Raw genomic sequence first — 18,234 nt, 5'->3', positions numbered from 1 at the left:
TTCACCTTTTTACACTTTTTGTTTTTTTTGGTTGAGTTTCCTCTTTGTATATTTTATTGAACCCAATAATTTAATTTTGACCAAAGTAAAAAGAAATGCAGAATCTGGCGACTGGAGGAAAGTTTGGTTTGCACTTTTATTTTGCAAGTAAGCACAGCGGTAGTTTTACAGCAAGACCAAATCAACACCGAAATCAATAAATCAATAAAATGTGAATGAAAAGAAAGTTCCAACAGAAAGAAAATGATAAAAGGTACATTTGTGATTATTTGAAATATTATAATTGTAGGGAGACACTGGCTGCCTCAGAACATGAAACCTATATCTCTGCATGGGAGGTGGGAGGGAACTGTCTCTGTATTGGTATGAAGGGTCTGTCCTCGGATGGGGGGTCTGTCTCAGTATAGAGGATCTGTCTCAGTACTGGGGGTCTATGCCAGTATGGAGGGTCCATCTTTGTATGAAGGATCTGTCTCTGGATGGTGGATCTGTCTCAGTATGAAGGGCCTTTCTTGGTATGAAGGGTCTGTCCCTGGATGGGTGGTCTGCCTCAATATAGAGGATCTGTCTCTGTACAGGGGTCTGTGTCAGTATGAAAGGTCCATCTTTGTATGAAGGATCTGTCTCTGGATGGTGAATCTGTCTCAGTATGGAGGGCCTGTCTTGGTATGAAGGCTCTGTCCCTGGATGGGGGGGTCTGTCTCAGTATAGCGGATCCGTCCATCTCAGTATAGAAGATCTGTCTCTGTACAGGAGGGGTCTGTGTCTGCATGGAAGGTCCGTCCATCTCAGTTTAGAGGATCTGTCTCTGTATTGGGGGTCTGTGTCATTATGGAGGGTCCATCTTTGTATGAAGGATCTGTCTCTGGATGGTGGATCTGTCTCAGTATGGAAGGCCTGTCTTGGTATGAAGGGTCTGTCCCTGGATGGGGGGGTCTGTGTCAGTATAGGGGGTCCGTCCATCTCAGTATAGAGGATCTGTCTCTGTACTGGGGGTCTGTGTCAGTATGGAGGGTCCATCTTTGTATGAAGGATCTGTCTCTGGATGGTGGATCTGTCTCAGTATGAAGGGCCTTTCTTGGTATGAAGGGTCTGTCCCTGGATGGGTGGTCTGCCTCAATATAGAGGATCTGTCTCTGTACAGGGGTCTGTGTCAGTATGAAAGGTCCATCTTTGTATGAAGGATCTGTCTCTGGATGGTGAATCTGTCTCAGTATGGAGGGCCTGTCTTGGTTTGAAGGCTCTGTCTCTAGATGGTGTATCTGTCTCAGTATGGAGGGCCTGTCTTGGTTTGAAGGCTCTGTCTCTAGATGGTGTATCTGTCTCAGTATGGAGGTCCTGTCTTGGTATGAAGGCTCTGTCCCTGGGGGGGTCTGTCTCAGTATAGAGGGTCCGTCCATCTCAGTATAGAAGATCTGTCTCTGTACAGGGGGGGGTCTGTGTCTGTATGGAAGGTCCATCTTTGTATGAAGGATCTGTCTCTGGATGGTGGATCTGTCTCAGTATGGAGGGCCTGTCTTGTAATGAAGGGTCTGTCCTCGGATGGGGGGTCTGTCTCAGTATAAAGGATCTGTCTCTGGAGGGTGGATCTGTCTCAGTATGGAGGACCTGTTTTGGTATGAAGGGTTTGTCCCTGGATGGGTTCGTCCGTCTCAGTATAGAGGATCTGTCTCTGTACCGGGGGTCTGTGTCAATATGGAAGGTCCATCTTTGTATGAAGGTTCTGTCTCTGGATGGTGGATCTGTCTCAGTATGGAGGGCCTGTCTTGGTGTGAAGGGTTTGTCCCTGGATGGGGGCGTCTGTCTCAGTATAGGGGGTCCGTCCATCTCAGTATAGAGGACGTGTCTCTGTACCGGGGGTCTGTGTCAATATGGAAGGTCCATCTTTGTATGAAGGATCTGTCCCTGGATGGTGGATCTGTCTCAGTATGGAGGGCCTGTCTCTGGGTGCGGGGGTTCTATCTCGGTATGGAGTGTGTAAATCTTAATCGGAGGTCTGCTTCTGGATGGAGAGTAAAATCGTATGAGATTTAGAACAGTTTATGAATTACAGATATTAATTTATAACCAAATTACTATTTGGCGCTGTTGAAGATAGATAATGTGTGGTCTTGGGACATAAATGAAGAGGAGAGGGTTACATAGTGAAAAGTTGCTTTCTAGCACTGTATGCCCTCACATTCAGGTTTGCGGTCAAGCCAAAGCCGTGGCACTCTGCTGAGTTTTCTCCGCTGCTTGGAACCCGTGATTAGTGACAAAAAATAGGAAGAGGTGACCAAGGCGTTCTCAGTCGTTAAGAAGGAATAGATATATGGCTCTTTGTGGAAAGGTTTTATAAAAGCGAAGACGGAGAAAGTGAAGATAGCGTCGGCCTGGAGGCCTACTACTGGACTTTAGAATGCGACCAGCTTATCTCTTGGGTTGACCTTGGGCCAGAGAGATAATCACTATCTTATGTCAGGTGGAACCATAAAAGGATTGGAATACTATTAATGAGGAGCAGCAGCCCTGTGATCTGTAACGTTAAATGAAAGTGTATCCTGCGGAAAGAAAGAGAACCGCGAGGTGTTCAGTAGAAGGTGGTGTACCCCGGATTATACTCTGGACTCCTCTTTTTTTTTTTCTTCTCTCTTTTATAGCCTCGCTCTATTAAAATAACCGGCCATCATTATGCAGAAAAAGAAAAACTCTCAACAGGCTAAAGGAGGGGCGGAAACACCACCGCGGTTAAAGGTAAACTCTAGCAGCCTGGGGGAAAGTGTTATAAAAGAGACTCATAAAGGGCCGATTTTGGGAGCAGACAGCCAGGTGCTGGAAGATATACACGCACTGGCGGAACTACCAGGGTCGCAGCGGTCGCGTTTGCGACCGGGCCCTGGCGTTCCGCCACTTAGGGGAGGGGCCCGGTCTGAAGGGGCGCCGGACAGGGATTTGTTTTCTACATTTAGCCCAGCTCCGGGCAAGCAGAACTAAATGTACAGCGGGGGAAGCCGCCGCTTGTTTTATACAAGTGATCTTTAGCTGTGGCTTTTGGGGTCCCCTGCTCTTCTGGGGACCCACGGCAAGGCAATTCAGGATGGAGAGCGGGGAGCAGAGCGGAGAACCTCCATTCTCTGCTCTGCTCCTTGATCAGTGACGCAGGACCGCGGTACTCGCATCGCTCCTGTGTCAGCTGTCACAACCTGAGCTGTACAGAGGATGGAGCATGGAGCTTCTGCTTCAGGAATAAGGATCTGTCTCTGTAAGTGGGATCATTATCTTTTGCTTTTTTCATGAATATACCCATTTACAAACCCATTACAATACAGAAAATAGAAACACGAAACACTAAGCGTACATTTTGCTTTCACCCTCATCCATTTATTTTCATTACTATTATTATTATTTGTAAAATTGTGCGTGATTTAGAATAGTTTGGGAATTACAGATCACTTTCTTCTTGCAGGGTTTATATACTTCTATTGGTGAGATCCCTGTGCTGAGTTCCCGGGTCTGTATACCTATTGTGCCCCTTAGGAGGGGTTCCCACCATCCCTGCTGGATTTGTATTTATTGTGTAGAATGAAGAATGTAATAGGAGGAGCTGGGACACACAAAGGTTAGCGGCAACGCCTAAATCTTCCAGGCGGGCAGGAACTATGGCAGCAAGATCTCACTGTTGGCGTATCCAAGACATATAAGAAGCCAGGAACGGACACACCCCACCAGACTACACCTAGAACTAAAATATTGCTTTTGAAAGGACTAAGCTTTAAGATGTTCTCAGTATAAGATATGACATTCTTGTTCATGGTGAATTCATGTCGCGCAGGCTGTACCACATTAAAGCTATAGCAGCAGAATATATCATTGATTCCTGGAGCTATTTACATTTCATCATTTTGGAGTGTGCACAGATCTCTAGCATGCAGGAATGGCCAATAACACATGGAATCGGTGAGGAGCCCATCATTCGGTTACTTGCTCATTTGGGACCCCAACATGATTGATCAGGAAGCAGGAATAATCCAGGTCCTCCCGGGATCCCTGTAATGATACATATGTGAGTTATTAAGGTGAGGAGATTATCCAACACTGTGTTTCCTAAGTCCTAAGAGGCTGAGTTAGTTTTATACATGATTTTTGGATTTATAGTTTACCGAGATGACTGCAAAGAGTGAACAATATTGGACAATCCCAGGTGCATTTGGGGTAAGAGGTTGGAGGAAATATATTTAAATCATTTATTGATGTCAGCTACTGTTGAGTTCTGCCTTTCTAAAATGTGTGATATTCTTTATGGGACATTACTGTCACGATCTGGGATCAGGCTCAGAGTCCAATAACTGAAACAGCCGGCAAAGTCCTAGTCAAACAGGCCGAGTTCGGTACACAAGCAGACGGTAGTAGTATGGGAGTAGGCGGAAGCGTAGTCAGAGATCAATCCGAGGTCAGTAGCCAAAGGTATCAGGTATGTAGCAGAAGACGATGAGAGTAGTCGGTGAATCAGCAGCCAAAGGTCGGTACACGGGTAGCAGTGTGAGTAGATTGTATCACAGGAGGAGCAAGGAAGCAAGATATTGGCAGGAGCACAATAATCTGGCAAACAGGAAGTGCAGAGGCGTGGCTTAAATAGGAAGTTCAAGGGAGGTGCAAGGAGTTCAGCAGAAACTAGGTTTAACTGAGGATTACACAGGAGACTAGGCAAGGAGCCATCCAAGGTTCTAAGGTGGCTCAGCAGGTAGAACCACTGCCAGCTAAGACAGAGACCATGGGTTCCCTGAGGGTATGATGGGGAATATTACAATGGGCCGAGCCAACGGATAAGCTATTGAGCAAGTCATTTAACAAGGCATCGGGCAAACCATTGGATAAGCTATTGAGCAATCCATTTCTGTCACTGGACAAGCCATTTGATGAACAATTGTACAAGCCATTAGTCAACTCTAGAGAAATGCTTCAGATAAGCCATTGCAGTCATTGGACCAGTCATTGGATGAGCCATTGGACAAGCCATTGCAACCATTAGTCAAGTCATGAGAAATTCTTTGAATAGACCATTGCAGTCATTGGACGAGTCATTGGATGAGCCATTGCAGCCATTATTGATCTCATGGGTAAGTCTTTGAATAATCATTACAGCCATTAGATGAGTCATTGCAGGAGTCTTTGCAGCCACTAGACAAGCCACTGGGAAGGCCATTGCACTCATTGTATGTGCCATTGCAGCAACTGGACAAGCTCAGCTCAACTTTGGCTGTTCAAAGGTAAACCCATCCTCACCAAATAACATGGTAAACCACTGGTGTCACTAGATTTTTGCCAAAAATATTTTCATCCCTAATTTTTCACCGCCTCCCTAAGGACACTTTTCCAAAAACAAAGCACTTCTACACCAGAAGATACCGCTGCTTAATTCCTGCGCCATAATCTACTGTTTTTCTTTTAGACCGTCTCAGAAGTGAAGAAGCAGCTCATAAAGTGACCCAGTCTACTGACAATGGCAGGCAATTGTGAATCTAAGTTTGGGATTTTCTGGGGGGGTTACTCAAACTTAAAATCCATGATTGCCACAACAATGTAACCAATGTGAACATAAGAACACAATGCACAGAGTGGATATTTATAATTCCTGACTTCAGTAGGTTTGCAACTTCCTCCTATTACTACCCTGACCATCTAGGCAGGATGTGAGTTGCTCAAACCCAGCCATGCGGAAGATCACGACCCCCTGCCATGGCGTCCTGCAAGCTGAATGTGGCCTGAGACATGAATGGCGTGCCAGAAAATATAAATAATATTTAAAAATAGAAATATAAAGAGGGCAGTGCAGGAATATGCAGACGGTACTCATACAAACCATTATGTTTTTAGAAGACGACATTTCTACTCATGATAGGGAGAAAAAGATATGGCCGGGCTTTAACAAAGGGAAAAGCGGCCCCTTTACCTGTGCTGCCCATAGGCACAAGTGCACTAAAACTATCCCTGCCTTTAGTAAATCCCCATCATCATGTCTTGATTTCTGTGAGCTGTCTGGATAGTTGACTTACCTTTTTCTTTGACTTCGGTGAACCTAAAAGTAGAAACAGCACCAAAAGGAAGAACAAGAGAAAGAGAAATAAACATTAGAAAGTTCTGCATGAACAGATCAGCTTTGGAGGCCAGTAAGCAAAAAGATTCGCACCTCCGGAACGGCCGATATCAGTTTCCTGCAGGTCGATTGCCACCGGGTTCTCTTTTCCAACATGGTTGTCCAGGTCAGACATGCTGATATTAGTCCGGTAACTTCCAACAGAGACCAAATCTGTGGAGGGAAGAAGACATAACAATGGGAATATGAAGGCTGCCATTGCTGGGAACGCCAATGCCACTGGCTGATTTCATTCCTAATTCACCGACCCGGGAACATGAGAGCGGCTCAGGAAGTTGGAGGGGACACTAGTAGTAGTGAGGGCTACCAAGCAGCATGACACCCATCAAATGCAACTATTATGTTCACAAATGGTAACACTTGCCTGTATTCTTCCTTTTTCTGAACCTGAGGAATAAGAACACAGCACAGACCACCAATACAGCGACGCACACGGAGACCACGGCGGCAGTGACGGTTCCGCTCTTGCTGCTGTCGGTGCTGGAAATGGACCATGAAAAGTTGTATTCAATAAAGAGTCACAAAGCCTTAAAGAGACACAAACTTTCTGAATGAGGGGATGATTGTCGGTCAAGCACCTACAATTTTTTAGTTGGGGAGGAGTGGCTGGAATCTGATTTTCAAGCTTAAACTGGTAGTCCTGGAAGGCGGCCCTTCCATCTCTGTCTTTGTATTGACCTGTCAATATGATGGGTGGCATTTAAGGTCGATAGGGGAATAGAAGGCTGTAGAGTTAAGAGTATAACAAGAAAACTCTTTCCCCTTTTAAGCGTATGTGAGGCCAAGTAAATAACTTTTTGGTTTTGGATAAAGTAGGGAATGGCTAAGACCTCTGTAAGATTTGCTTCCCTTTACTTCCTGTCCCAGAAACGTAACAGGAAGTAAGAGGGAGAGCCTCCAAATCAATGGAATATTCAATTTTAGATAGTTTTCACAAGGACAGGCTTATCCATTGCAGAATTTTCCATCATTCTGTGTACCAGTGACAACTCAAAAATGAATCCCCCATAACTTTTTGTTCCAGAGAAAAGGGTCACCAGGACCATTTACATAGTCTTCAATGGCTTTGCATACACTGGGTATAGTGTTGCCTATGGTGACAATGGTGGCTATCAATTTTCTCTCCTTTGCTTTAAATTGTGATTGAAGCATGACCCCCAGGGGCCGGGCTGCATTCACCAGAGAAAAAAAAAACATGTGATGATGGCCTCTGAAGGTGATGGTTTTGCCCAGAACGGCTGACTGATGGACAAGAAGTCACACCTGTGGTCACATTGAATTAGGACATATGTATTTCAGAATCCTGCTGCACTTCTTACCGGGTATTCCTGTCAGCGTGGGTGCTTGAAGTGACCGCGGATGGCGCCGCCAATACTGAAACTTGTTAAAGATGTCACCAGCACACCATATTGAAGTGAAGAACACGTCTGTTTATTGACGCTTCATGCCAAAACCAACAGACGTGTTCTTCACTTCAATATGGTGTGCTGGTGACATCTTTAACACATTGAATTGGGCTCCCAGCAGTTCTATGAGGAAATGGAAACATTTGGACAAGCATTGTATTCTCTGGACACTTCATTCATGAAACTTACTTCCAATTGTTCCACCACCAAATGGCTGATCATTCTTCTACACTTTACTGCACCATACTGGCACTGTGTAAAACAGATGTCTCCACAGAAGAATTCAGGACTAACCTGGGAGGGGTGTCACTGTCAACCGCTTCCACATTTTTTGAGCCTCCACCAAAGTTTGCCCGTCCGTTGATATTGACTATGTCCCTTGGTGCTTCTGGGGTAAGAAAAGATAGGCAGAAAAGAAAAGATAAGATTTAGTCAACAACAACAAAGCAATTCATCACTCTCTCCAATCCTTGACAATAAAAATGGCTGTCGGCATTAGAGGTTGAACATACACTATATTACAAAAGTATTGGGACGCCTTTATACGCACATGAACTTTACTGACATCCCAGTCTTAGTCCATAGGGTTCAATATTGCGTTGGCTCCTCCCTGCCGCTACAACAGCTTCAACTCTTCTGGGAAGGCATCCACAAGGTGTAGGAGTGTGTCTATGGGAATGTTGGACCATTTGTAATGTCAGGTACTGATGTTGGAGGAGAAGGCCGGGCTCGCAGTCTCCGCCTCTAATTCATCCCAAAGGTGTTCTATCGGGTTGAGGTCAGGACTCTGTGCGGCCAGTCACGTTCCTCCCCCCCAAACTCCCCCATCCATGTCTTTATGGACCTTGCTTTGTGCACTGGTGCGCAGTCATGTTGGAACAGGAAGGGATCATCCCAAAACTCCTCCCACAAAGTTGGGAGCATGAAATTGTCCAAAATGTCTTAGTATGCTGATGTCATAAGAGTTCCCTTCACTGGAACTAAGGGGCCAAGCCCAACCCCTGAAAAACGACCCCCCACCATAATCCCCCCCCCCCCAAACTTTACACTTGTCACAATGCAGTCAGGCAAGTACCGTTCTCCCGGCAACCGCCAAACCCAGACACGTCCATTGGATTGCCAGACAGAGAAGCGTGATTGGTCACTCCAGAGACCACGCCTCCCCTTCTCTAGAGTCCAGTGGCGGCGTGCGTTACACCACGGCATCCCACGCTTTGCATTGCACTTGGTGATGTACGGCTTGGATGCAGCTGCTTGGCCATGGAAACCCATTGCATGAAGCTCTCTATGCACTGTTGTTGTGCCAATCTGAAGGCCACATGGAGTTTGGAGGTCTGTAGCTATTGGCTCATGCCGACAGTTGGTGATTTCTGCGCGCTGTGCGCTTCAGCATGCGCTGACCCCGCTCTGTGATGTGACGTGGCCTACCACTTCCTGGCTAAGTTGCTGTTGTTCCCAGTTGCTTCCACTTTGTGATAATACCAGTAACAGGTGACCGCGGAATATTAAGTAGCCAGGAAATGTCACGGAACACCTGAATCCAATGATTTGGAGGGGGGGCCCAATACTTTTGGTAATATAGTGTATGTCTATGGCTATCCAACACACAGAAGATTATCTTTTGGGTGTATTTGGGCATAAACATAAACGTGTTTATACAACTGTTATTACATTTTTTAACTTTTTAACAAGAATACCTCTCTTGCGACCAGAACTCACCTTCAACTATGAGGCGCACGGCTATAATTTCCCCATATCTGATGTCATGTTTGACACCACACCAGTAGAACCCGCTGTCCTTTTGGGATACGGACTCGATGTTGAGCGCCAGCTCCTCGGTCTTGCAGGTGGGCAACTGAGTATCTTGAGTATCTTCCACGTTGCTCATAGGTTTACACCCGTGGTTGCTCCAAAGGCACCAATACTTCTTGGTACTTTTGAACCGACAGGGATAGGAGCAGGTGAGCTTAACCGGATCACCGGCAACCGCTCGGACAAGTCTGCTTCCGGACAGTCCTGGGAGATTTTCTGCAGAAAGATACAACTTATATTATACAAAATCTTTCTTTTTGGTGAAATTAAGTCAGTGGTCACAGAATTCCAAACTAACATGGATTTTTATTTTTTCAGAATAGAACAATTTGTATTTTCCTAGATGGGGTGATCTTCCGTCACTTCCTGTCTTAGTGACACTTAGGGTTCTGTTTTGATATGCCCTTCCTGTGTCCCTCACTTCTTGTCTTGAGGACACCCAATGCTACGCATTGAGTTGAACTTCATGTGTCCATATCTCCATATCACAGTCAAACCAAGGGTTCTCCCTTGAGCTGAACTTCCCATATTACTTCCAGTCCTAGTGACACCCAGGAAAAAAATACTTGATTCCTGTTTCTCTTCAGTAATATTGGCAACAAGTCCTATTTTAACAGACAAGCTGTGAAGGTGGGAACCTTACATGTTTCTCCTTATTTCATCTCCCAGGGACACCCAGAGCTCTGCCATGAGCTGAACTTGATATCTCCAATTGCATCTTGTCCAGGTGCCCCTCCAGAGCTCAGATATGGGCTAAGCTTCCAATTACCCCTTATTTCCTGTCCTATTGACACCCAGGGCTTTACTATGAGCTGAACTTCCTGTGTCTCCTCACTTTTTGTTCAGATGCCCCACAGGTCTCTCCTATAAGCTGAACTTCCCATATTACTTCCAGTCCTAGTGACACCCAGGACAAAAAATACTTGCTTCCTGATCTGTTTCTCTTCAGTAATATTGGCAACACTTCCTATATTAACAGCCAAGCTGGGAAGGTGGACACCTTACCTGTTTCTCCTTATTTCATGTCCCAGTGATACCCAGAGCTCTGCCACGAGCTGAACTTGATATCTCCAATTGCTTCCTGTCCAGGTTTCCATCCAGAGCTCAGATATGGGCTAACCTTCCAATTACCCCGTATTTCCTGTCCTAGTGACACCCAGGGCTTTACTATGAGCTGAACTTCCTTTGTCTCCTCACTTTTTGTTCAGATGCCCCACAGGGCTCTCCTATAAGCTGAATTTCCAATGCCCCTTCGTTACCTGTCCAAATTACATCTCGAGTATGAGCTGAACTTCCTGTGTCCCATCACTTTTTGTCAAGATGCCCCACAGGGCTCTCCTATAAGCTGAACTTCCAATGCCCCTTCACTTCATGTCCACATGACATCTCGAGCTCCGCTCTGAGCACCTCTCTGGATTCCATTCTTATCAACATATTAGTCCCAGTCCCCAGGACACTCTTATCCTTGGCCCACACTCAACATGCCCAACTTCTAGGCAGTCCTGCCAGTATCACGCCTACTTTCTGGGCAATCCGGGCCCTAAATATGCAGGAGCCACCCACTCACAGACACAATAACCCTAATTAATACTAAGGATGATGCTGTGATCCCGGGACACAGCTGTGGACACAGGACCAGCAGGACAGAGGCCTGAGATGTGCCACATTTGACATCTATAGGATTCTATTTTCCATGTAGTCCTTTGGAGAATCCATTAGGGGCTGAAAAATAAGACAAGGAAAGGAAGCAAGATGTTCAACCTACAGCCATGCCTTGTGTGTCCCCTGGACAGGAAGTAAAGAGGAAATCCACCCAATGTGGACTTAGAGAGCAGTTAAAAAAACCTGACAGAGCATCTACCCTCCCTCGATCTAAGGAAGGAAACAATTGACCAAGGACTTAAGGTTCCCCACTCACCATCTGAGATCCTGACCTGCACGGCAGACGTTTGGTCATGCATTTCATTGGCCATTACACACCAGTACCAGCCTTCGTCCTCTTTAGAGATGTTGTCCATGAGGACCTGCATCAAGCCGCTCGTGGAATTGTCATGGATGAGTACTTTTCCTTCGTAGGCGTCCATCACGTCCCCGTCCTTTGTTATGATCGGATTGCAGACTCCGTCTTGCAGTTTGCACCAGAACTTCTTCGTGTAATTCTTTTTGGGGTCGTAATTGCACTCAGCGGAGAGGGACCCTCCCAGCCTGGGGGTCAATCGTCGGGACCCCTGAGGAGTATCCGTCTCTGCAGAAAATAGACAGTGAGTCAGAATTGACTTATGTACACCAGGCCATTATTCCTGAATTTCCCCAAAAAAGCAGCACCTCAAGCCGGGAAATTCAGGAAGCTAATAGAAAAGGTACTTGTAGTAGCTGCATGTGGACTACATATCATGGATCTCTAAAGCCTACAAAACCGGATTAACTGTTAATGTTATATATCTGCCTACAAGTCAACTTTTGTTGAGTTGAATTTGGATTTACTTTATTATAAAGCTGAACTCAAGCCAACATGGAGTTGGAGAATGTATATGGGACGGTTCTTATCTTCCAAAGGGCTTGCAGTCTGGTCCAGCCATCCTGAGATTTACACGGCCCCATCAGATGGCACCTGACCTGACTGACTGATGTGACCTGACTTTTCTCTACTGTAGTTAATAGGTCACCCATACCTCATCCTGTGATTGGACAGCAACTAATCAACATCATACGGATGAGCTATCCCTCTGCGCTCTCCTCCCGTCAGCATGCTCAAAGGCAAATATCGGGACAGATTCGGGTACTTACACTAGCTGTACATTTCCTTATTTTTTTAAATGTATCGAATGTCCATAGCAGTTGTCTCACCTTCGTTGATTCTCAAATCATAAGTAGGCGCATCTATGGAGTCTTCAGGGTTGTCGGAACTGCAGGTATAGTGCGCGGCGTCTGAATTCCGCACCTGCACCATTTTGACGATGAACATTCCCTCCTTCTGGCTGTCAGCTGTGACTCTCCCGTCGTAACTGGAGCCTGTCCTCCCTGTGCTGTCGATGACATTGACGCAGCCATTTTTGGTGACCTTGCACAGGTATCTCCTCTGTGTGGTGGCCGGCTCATTATATTTACAATTGATGATCGCGGTGCCCCCCAGTTGGGTATAGATCAGCTCGGCGTCCTTTGTGATGACGGAATCTAGTGGAGAAATAATGGAGAAAAGGGTAACAACCACTGGGGGCCACAGAAAAAACCTTCAATGCTCATTGTGGACAATGTGGCTAAATCTCCACCCTTCTGAGCCCAGCATAAGCCTGTGGTTTGCCCATACAAGGGTTCATTCACTTGACCTGCTTGAGCTATTGAGGTCTGTAAGCAACAAACCTCTTCCTTTCCTTTTTTTCAGCAAAGCAATTAAGGAGATCTAAACTCTAACTGGATATCAGTGCTGCTGATCTCCTCCAGCCTCACTTCCTGTCTACCTGCACTCACTCGAACTACAGCTGCTCCTCATTTCTCTTGACCGGCTTCCTGATAATGACAACGATGGACCATGCCTGTGCTATGGGTGACGGCACAGCCACATTTGTCCACCATCAGTGAATGTGTATGTGATAGGGCGACAGTGCAGGGGCACAGCCACGGAGGTTCAGCAAAACAGTTGGGCAATACCATGTGGGTGGTCTACATGCAAATACAAGATCAAGTGTAGTATCTGTTCTTATCAGTGTGCCGGAGGGGAAAGGAGCCGCTGTACTGGCCTTATGGCTTGTATGGCTGGAATATGAGTATGCTGCCTGGTGATGGGGGTTCCTAAAAGGTCCTGGCTATGGGAAGGAAACCGAAGTAAGCGTCCACTCACGTATAGAGTGGGGGTCGGGAGTACTTCTCGGGTGCTGGGATCTGGCAGGGCCCAATTCCTCCTGATTTGGACGGCTCTACCTTCTCTGGCCATCGGCTGGGAAGGCACGAAGCCTGTGGGGTTCAAGCCCCCTGGAGTGGTGACCCAGGGGTGTCCTAGGAGCACTATGAGTTTGGGACCCCACTGTGTGAACGGCACTTTGGCCATGACACCTTTGCTTTTTGATGCACATCGACCTTATGGGCTAGGCCTTTCGGCTGAGACCAGGGGTAATATTTATTACCGGGCCGCAAGGCACATTGGCATTTATTTATTTTTCTTCACTTTGTATGTGCACCTTTCAATATTTGTTATGTGTTTTTCACTCCACAGGATGGAGGGTGTGTGGCACTGAAGTCTAGGGGAAGGATGTGTGGCCCTTAGGTTCCTTACTCCCCTGAATCGGGGGTCTCCCTTCAGCTTTGGCTGACCACAAGGAATGGTTCCTCCTGGTTTCAGCCAGGTAGACACGAGTGCCTTGTCTTTGTCAGGAGTCTTGTGCCCCGGGGAATCAGGGAACTCTTTGGGAGACGGGCCCTTTAGATTGCACCCCTTCTGTGCACTTTTCTGTGTGTGTTCACATGCACTTATTTTGTTCACTTTTTGGGTGTTTCAATGCACGATCCACGGGCTTAAAAAAAACATGCAAATACAGCCGGCCTTGGACCGCCCACTGCTCCAGACTGATATCCATACATCAAGGCATTTTAATATTTGCATAACTCCTTAGGGTTGCCACCTGTCCAGGATTCACCCGGAAAGTCCGGGTTTGGAATGCTGTGTCCGGGTTTCATGGCAGCAGAAACCCGGACACAAGAGGCAAGGCAGACAGGGGCAACCAAAATTAAGATAGGGGCTACTGGCCCCCCACTGAAAATAGTCTCAACTGTGAAATTTACAAATGAATGGGTGACGCTATTTACATATGCATAAGCCACGACTCATTCTCCCCAAAAAATGTCCACAGGTCACTAGAGTGTGTTCGGGTTTCGCTTGAAGAAAAGGTGGCAACCCTATAACTCCTCCCAAGAGCCAGCTCACTGCTTGCATCAGGGCTGAGGGCGAAAGTACTGATGCAGGATGCTGTGATGTTTTCAGCAAGCTATGTACATCACCCTGCCGGCCCCTCCCACCAGTCATGATCTGCCTGCATTGCGAAGCACAAAGTCCCAAATAAAATAAGATTTGTATTGAAAATGGAAACATTAGTTTTAAAAATGTCATTAGCATGTTGATGGGGTGGGCGGGGGGGGGATGGGCAGGGAAGGCAAACTATAAGGAGATTAAACTTCAGCTTTAAGGTGAGCCTGGTGGATATGTGAACCTTTTTGAGCAGAATTGGGGTGTCAGTGGGGTTGCCTGCCTCCGACGTAACAATTACCTTCAACAACGGACAGAGTAACGACGTTTTTGATCCGGGTGTCATCCAACCCAATGCCACATATGTAAGTGCCTTCATCGCCCTTTTCCAATCCATTGATGGTAACAGTAAAGAAGGTTTTCTCCTTCATGTCCAGCAATTCGATGCGGTTCGCGAAGCGGTCGGCCGTGTAGCCGCTGTCAGAAACCACCGTGTTCTTGCATCTTCCGGGGCGCGTGCCTTGCAGGCAGCAGAACTTGCGGGTGTATTTGTTGGCCGGTGGATTGCCTGAGTAATAACATTGGAAAGAGACCTTGCCGTACTGCGTCCCCGTCACTTGCCTCGGACAGGCAATTTGATCGGACTCTGTGATGAAACAGGAAATGATGGAAAACATGAATCTGTCATTTAAAAAAAAACAGCTAAATACATTCCAGGTGCATCAAGGCAAAAGGTCAGCAAAGTCTTACAGTTCATTTCTTTCTAGAGCAGCCATAGCCTGAGTAGAAAAGTCCTGTCCCCTGCCAGCATGCTCATCTCTCTGTCAGCCCGCTTTCTCCTCCTATCAGCATGTTCCTTGTTAACACATGAGCACGGCAGGACCACCTTTTGGCTCCTTTACTTATTTTGCTTTGCAAACTAGCCATAGAGTTATTACAGTCAAGTTAACTGATGCAGGCTGAGGATGATAATTTTGCTTGCGCTTTTAGGCATAAGTTCTCTCTGGTCACAAAAGGGTTAAAATTAGGGTTGCACAGATACCAAGTACAGTACTCGGTACAAGTACGAGTACATGTACCGATACTTTTGAGCTCCAAGACGACACTAGAGAAAAATTCAAAAATTAGGAGGCCGCTGTCATTTGTAAGGAGCACACGGAGCTCCCGGGATTTGTACATCTCAGTTACAATGTATGATTTTGTTTTTATAAATATATGTAAGGGGATGCACCGATACCAGTTTTGCGAGTACGAGTACTGATACTTGCCGAGTACTTACAAGTACGAGTACTGATACATTTTTGTTTAGTGTCATGTGACAGTTTTTCTAAAACAATACAGACTAATGATTTCAGGACAGTGGTGGAGCGCCAGAGCCCGATCCCAGCTGACAAGTATCGGCACTGGTACTCAAAAGGTATCTGTGCATCCCTAGTTAAAATCATATCTCTTTTTTTTTGTCTGTTTTTGTACAATATGCACACAGTCTTTGGTTCACACATGCACATTAAATACTTGGCAAATGATTCCCAGAGCATTATGGGCTAGCTAGAAACCAGGAGCGTCCCGAGGCCGGGTGTCACCCGGAGCGTGTATCGGCAGGGCCGGATTTACTCTCTCTGCTGCCCCAAGGCCAGGTTCCTCAATGCACCCCCCTACCCGCCAACCCGCCCCCTCATAGAGAACAGCAGACCTGCAGGTTGCATGCAAGTGATCTCAGCGACATCGTCGGATCACTTGTACAAAACAAGCGGCGGCTTCCCCGCTGTACATTTAGCTCTGCTTGCCCAAAGCCGGGCTAAATGTAGAAAACAACTAGCCGCCCCGCGCCCGGAACTGAATGTCCCAGGCATCCGGAGATAGGAATTCCACACCCCTGCTGCCCCTCTACTCCCTGCTGCCCCAAGGCCGGGCCTTGGTTGGCCTTGTGGGAAATTCGGCCCTGGGTACCTGGTGACACCCTGCCGTGACGTCATTGTGCATCCATAGCCATCTTGGTGATACCTGTCGGCGGTCACCTTGGTGATGGACACCGGCGGAGCTAGGAGGGGACATTAACCCGGTAGGATAAGGTATGCCACGACCGAGTGCCTGACTTTTCAGAGGGGGTGACACCAAAATGACTGGTGTCACCCCTCCACTGGATCCCCTTCATCAGGCAAACAAGTCACTTGTTTGCCTGATGAAGTGGATCCTGTGAGACCCTGGAACGTTGTATAGAGTGTTCTACTTGGAACTAGTATGTTAATAAACACGTATTGAACTTGCCTTGGAGTGCCGGTGTCCATCCTTTACTGACATTTTGTTGGAAGCCACCAGCTGACACCTGCTGCATCCACCCTCCATTTTTGGAGCAGCGGCTCTGAGTGCGATGGGTACACGGACTGTACCCCTCCACTAGTGTCACCCGGATGTGGGCTGGCCCCGCTGCACCCCCTGTACCCCCCTAGTGACACCATTGCTAAAAAACACAACACAGCAGATGCTGTGCATTTTTAGGCTGCCTTTGTCCGATTGAAACCTCAGATGCAACCGTCCGTCACTGCTCTGATCCACTCACTTGTGTCTAGATTTCACTTTGAGCTATTGAGGTCTGCAGACAATGGGGCTTGTTTCAGGATATTGAGAATGATACATTGTTTATGTAAGGGAGGCTTGCATGCTGGCCAATCAAATAGCTGAAGACTCATAAGAAGACCGGGACGTAGATGGAAGCGTGAGGGAGGAGAGCCTGGACATCAAAGGAGGGGATCGCTAGCACAATATGAATAAAAAGCTCTTGGGGCCCCCCCCCTTTTTTTTTTTTTTACTACTGCTTGATTCATGCAGCTTCAACTGCCTAAAGGGGGAGAGAAGAGGGCAAAATAAAGGTTGTCGTAACATCCATAACTAGTGCCTGTGAGTCACATGCAACTGGTGACGACGTTTCGCAACTTATCCAAGTGGCTTCCTCAGTTCTAAGTTGGGTCAGGAACATACCCCAGTATTGACAGCCACACAGAGAACTCATTCACCCGAATCCAATCCCCACGGAATGTGTCTAGACAGATGTTGATTGTCTACCAACGTGGTGATACCAGATTAGAATCAGAACGTTGTGTTTTCACAAACTATCCCACGCCCCATCGTCTTCTCCAACAATCAACCATAAAGCGTCCGTCGAATGCCTATTTTCAATGGCACGTGATGCCTTCACCTTTTTCCAGAAGCCGCGCCAATGATAACCATCTTTTTTCGCAAGGTGTGGGGAAGTATTTTGTAGCCGCCCAGAATTATTGGGCAATATCAACAGCTCACCAGTGATGACTCATGACACTTCCCTGAAGAAACTTTCCCTTTTGATTATTTTAGGCAACTCACCAGCTCCGGGGATCAAGAGGACGCAGGATAACCCAAAGAGAAACACTGCGGTATTCATGGCGAGCCGGAATGAAGAGCAGGACCCGGTTCTCTGTTTTTGGTCCCCAGTTTACTGGATCTGTAAGAACAATGAGAAGGTTATCTATGGCAAAGGAAAAATACTGAATCAGGATCTATGAGCACGAAGGAGGAACTGATACACTTGGCCACTTACGTAACATGGGATAGATATAGAATAAAAAAAAAGGGGCAAGACGCTTCCAAAATTAGAGGAGAACATTTACCAAGACCAAGCTGCAGTAGAATTTAAGGAAACTTAAAGTGTGCTTAAGGCATGCTAAAGATGCCTCTCAACCAGTGACAGCCAGTCAAGCATGCCGTAAGGACTATTTAACACATTTTAGAGAGGGACTGAACACTGGAAGCCGTGCCCAAAGAAGGGCAAGCAGAGGACACTGGACTAGTCACTGCCAATTGCTGAAGGTTCCCAATTCCCTGATCTTTTCCCCAGTACTGAATTCCCATGCATTGTTCTGCATTGTGTCTCTGTGTGAGGGGGTGGCCAT

General features: G+C 46.7%; 1 protein-coding gene across 1 annotated transcript; it reads right to left on the bottom strand.

Annotated features, from left to right (window-relative positions):
- Positions 1–3,809: 3,809 nt before the first annotated feature.
- PIGR (polymeric immunoglobulin receptor) lies at positions 3,810–17,783 on the bottom strand. The gene is made up of 11 exons (XM_018570446.1): positions 17,669–17,783; positions 14,610–14,954; positions 12,199–12,525; positions 11,270–11,596; positions 11,117–11,136; positions 9,259–9,583; positions 7,834–7,927; positions 6,498–6,613; positions 6,167–6,286; positions 6,033–6,055; positions 3,810–4,026 (listed from the first exon to the last, which is right to left on the bottom strand). Exons 1-11 carry the CDS (start codon positions 17,724–17,726, stop codon positions 3,949–3,951), a joined length of 1,833 nt encoding a protein of 610 aa, XP_018425948.1. The 5' UTR covers positions 17,727–17,783; the 3' UTR covers positions 3,810–3,948.
- Between the last annotated feature and the right edge of the window lie 451 nt (positions 17,784–18,234).

This window comes from Nanorana parkeri, unplaced genomic scaffold (assembly GCF_000935625.1).
Source record: "Nanorana parkeri isolate BGI_ZX_2015 unplaced genomic scaffold, ASM93562v1 scaffold1533, whole genome shotgun sequence".
NCBI classification, from domain to species: Eukaryota; Metazoa; Chordata; class Amphibia; order Anura; family Dicroglossidae; genus Nanorana; species Nanorana parkeri.
Note: the sequence above shows the minus strand (reverse complement) of the source record. Positions and strands in the feature narration are given on the sequence as shown.

Excerpts from the sequence above, each read along its gene's own strand:
- PIGR (XM_018570446.1), bottom strand. The coding sequence starts at position 17,726 with ATGAATACCGCAGTGTTTCTCTTTGGGTTATCCTGCGTCCTCTTGATC. Across the intron at positions 7,928-9,258 it reads CGTGCGCCTCATAGTTGAAG|AAGCACCAAGGGACATAGTC; the intron begins GTGAGTTCTGGT and ends TTCTTACCCCAG. Across the intron at positions 6,614-7,833 it reads GACAGTGACACCCCTCCCAG|CACCGACAGCAGCAAGAGCG; the intron begins GTTAGTCCTGAA and ends GTCCATTTCCAG.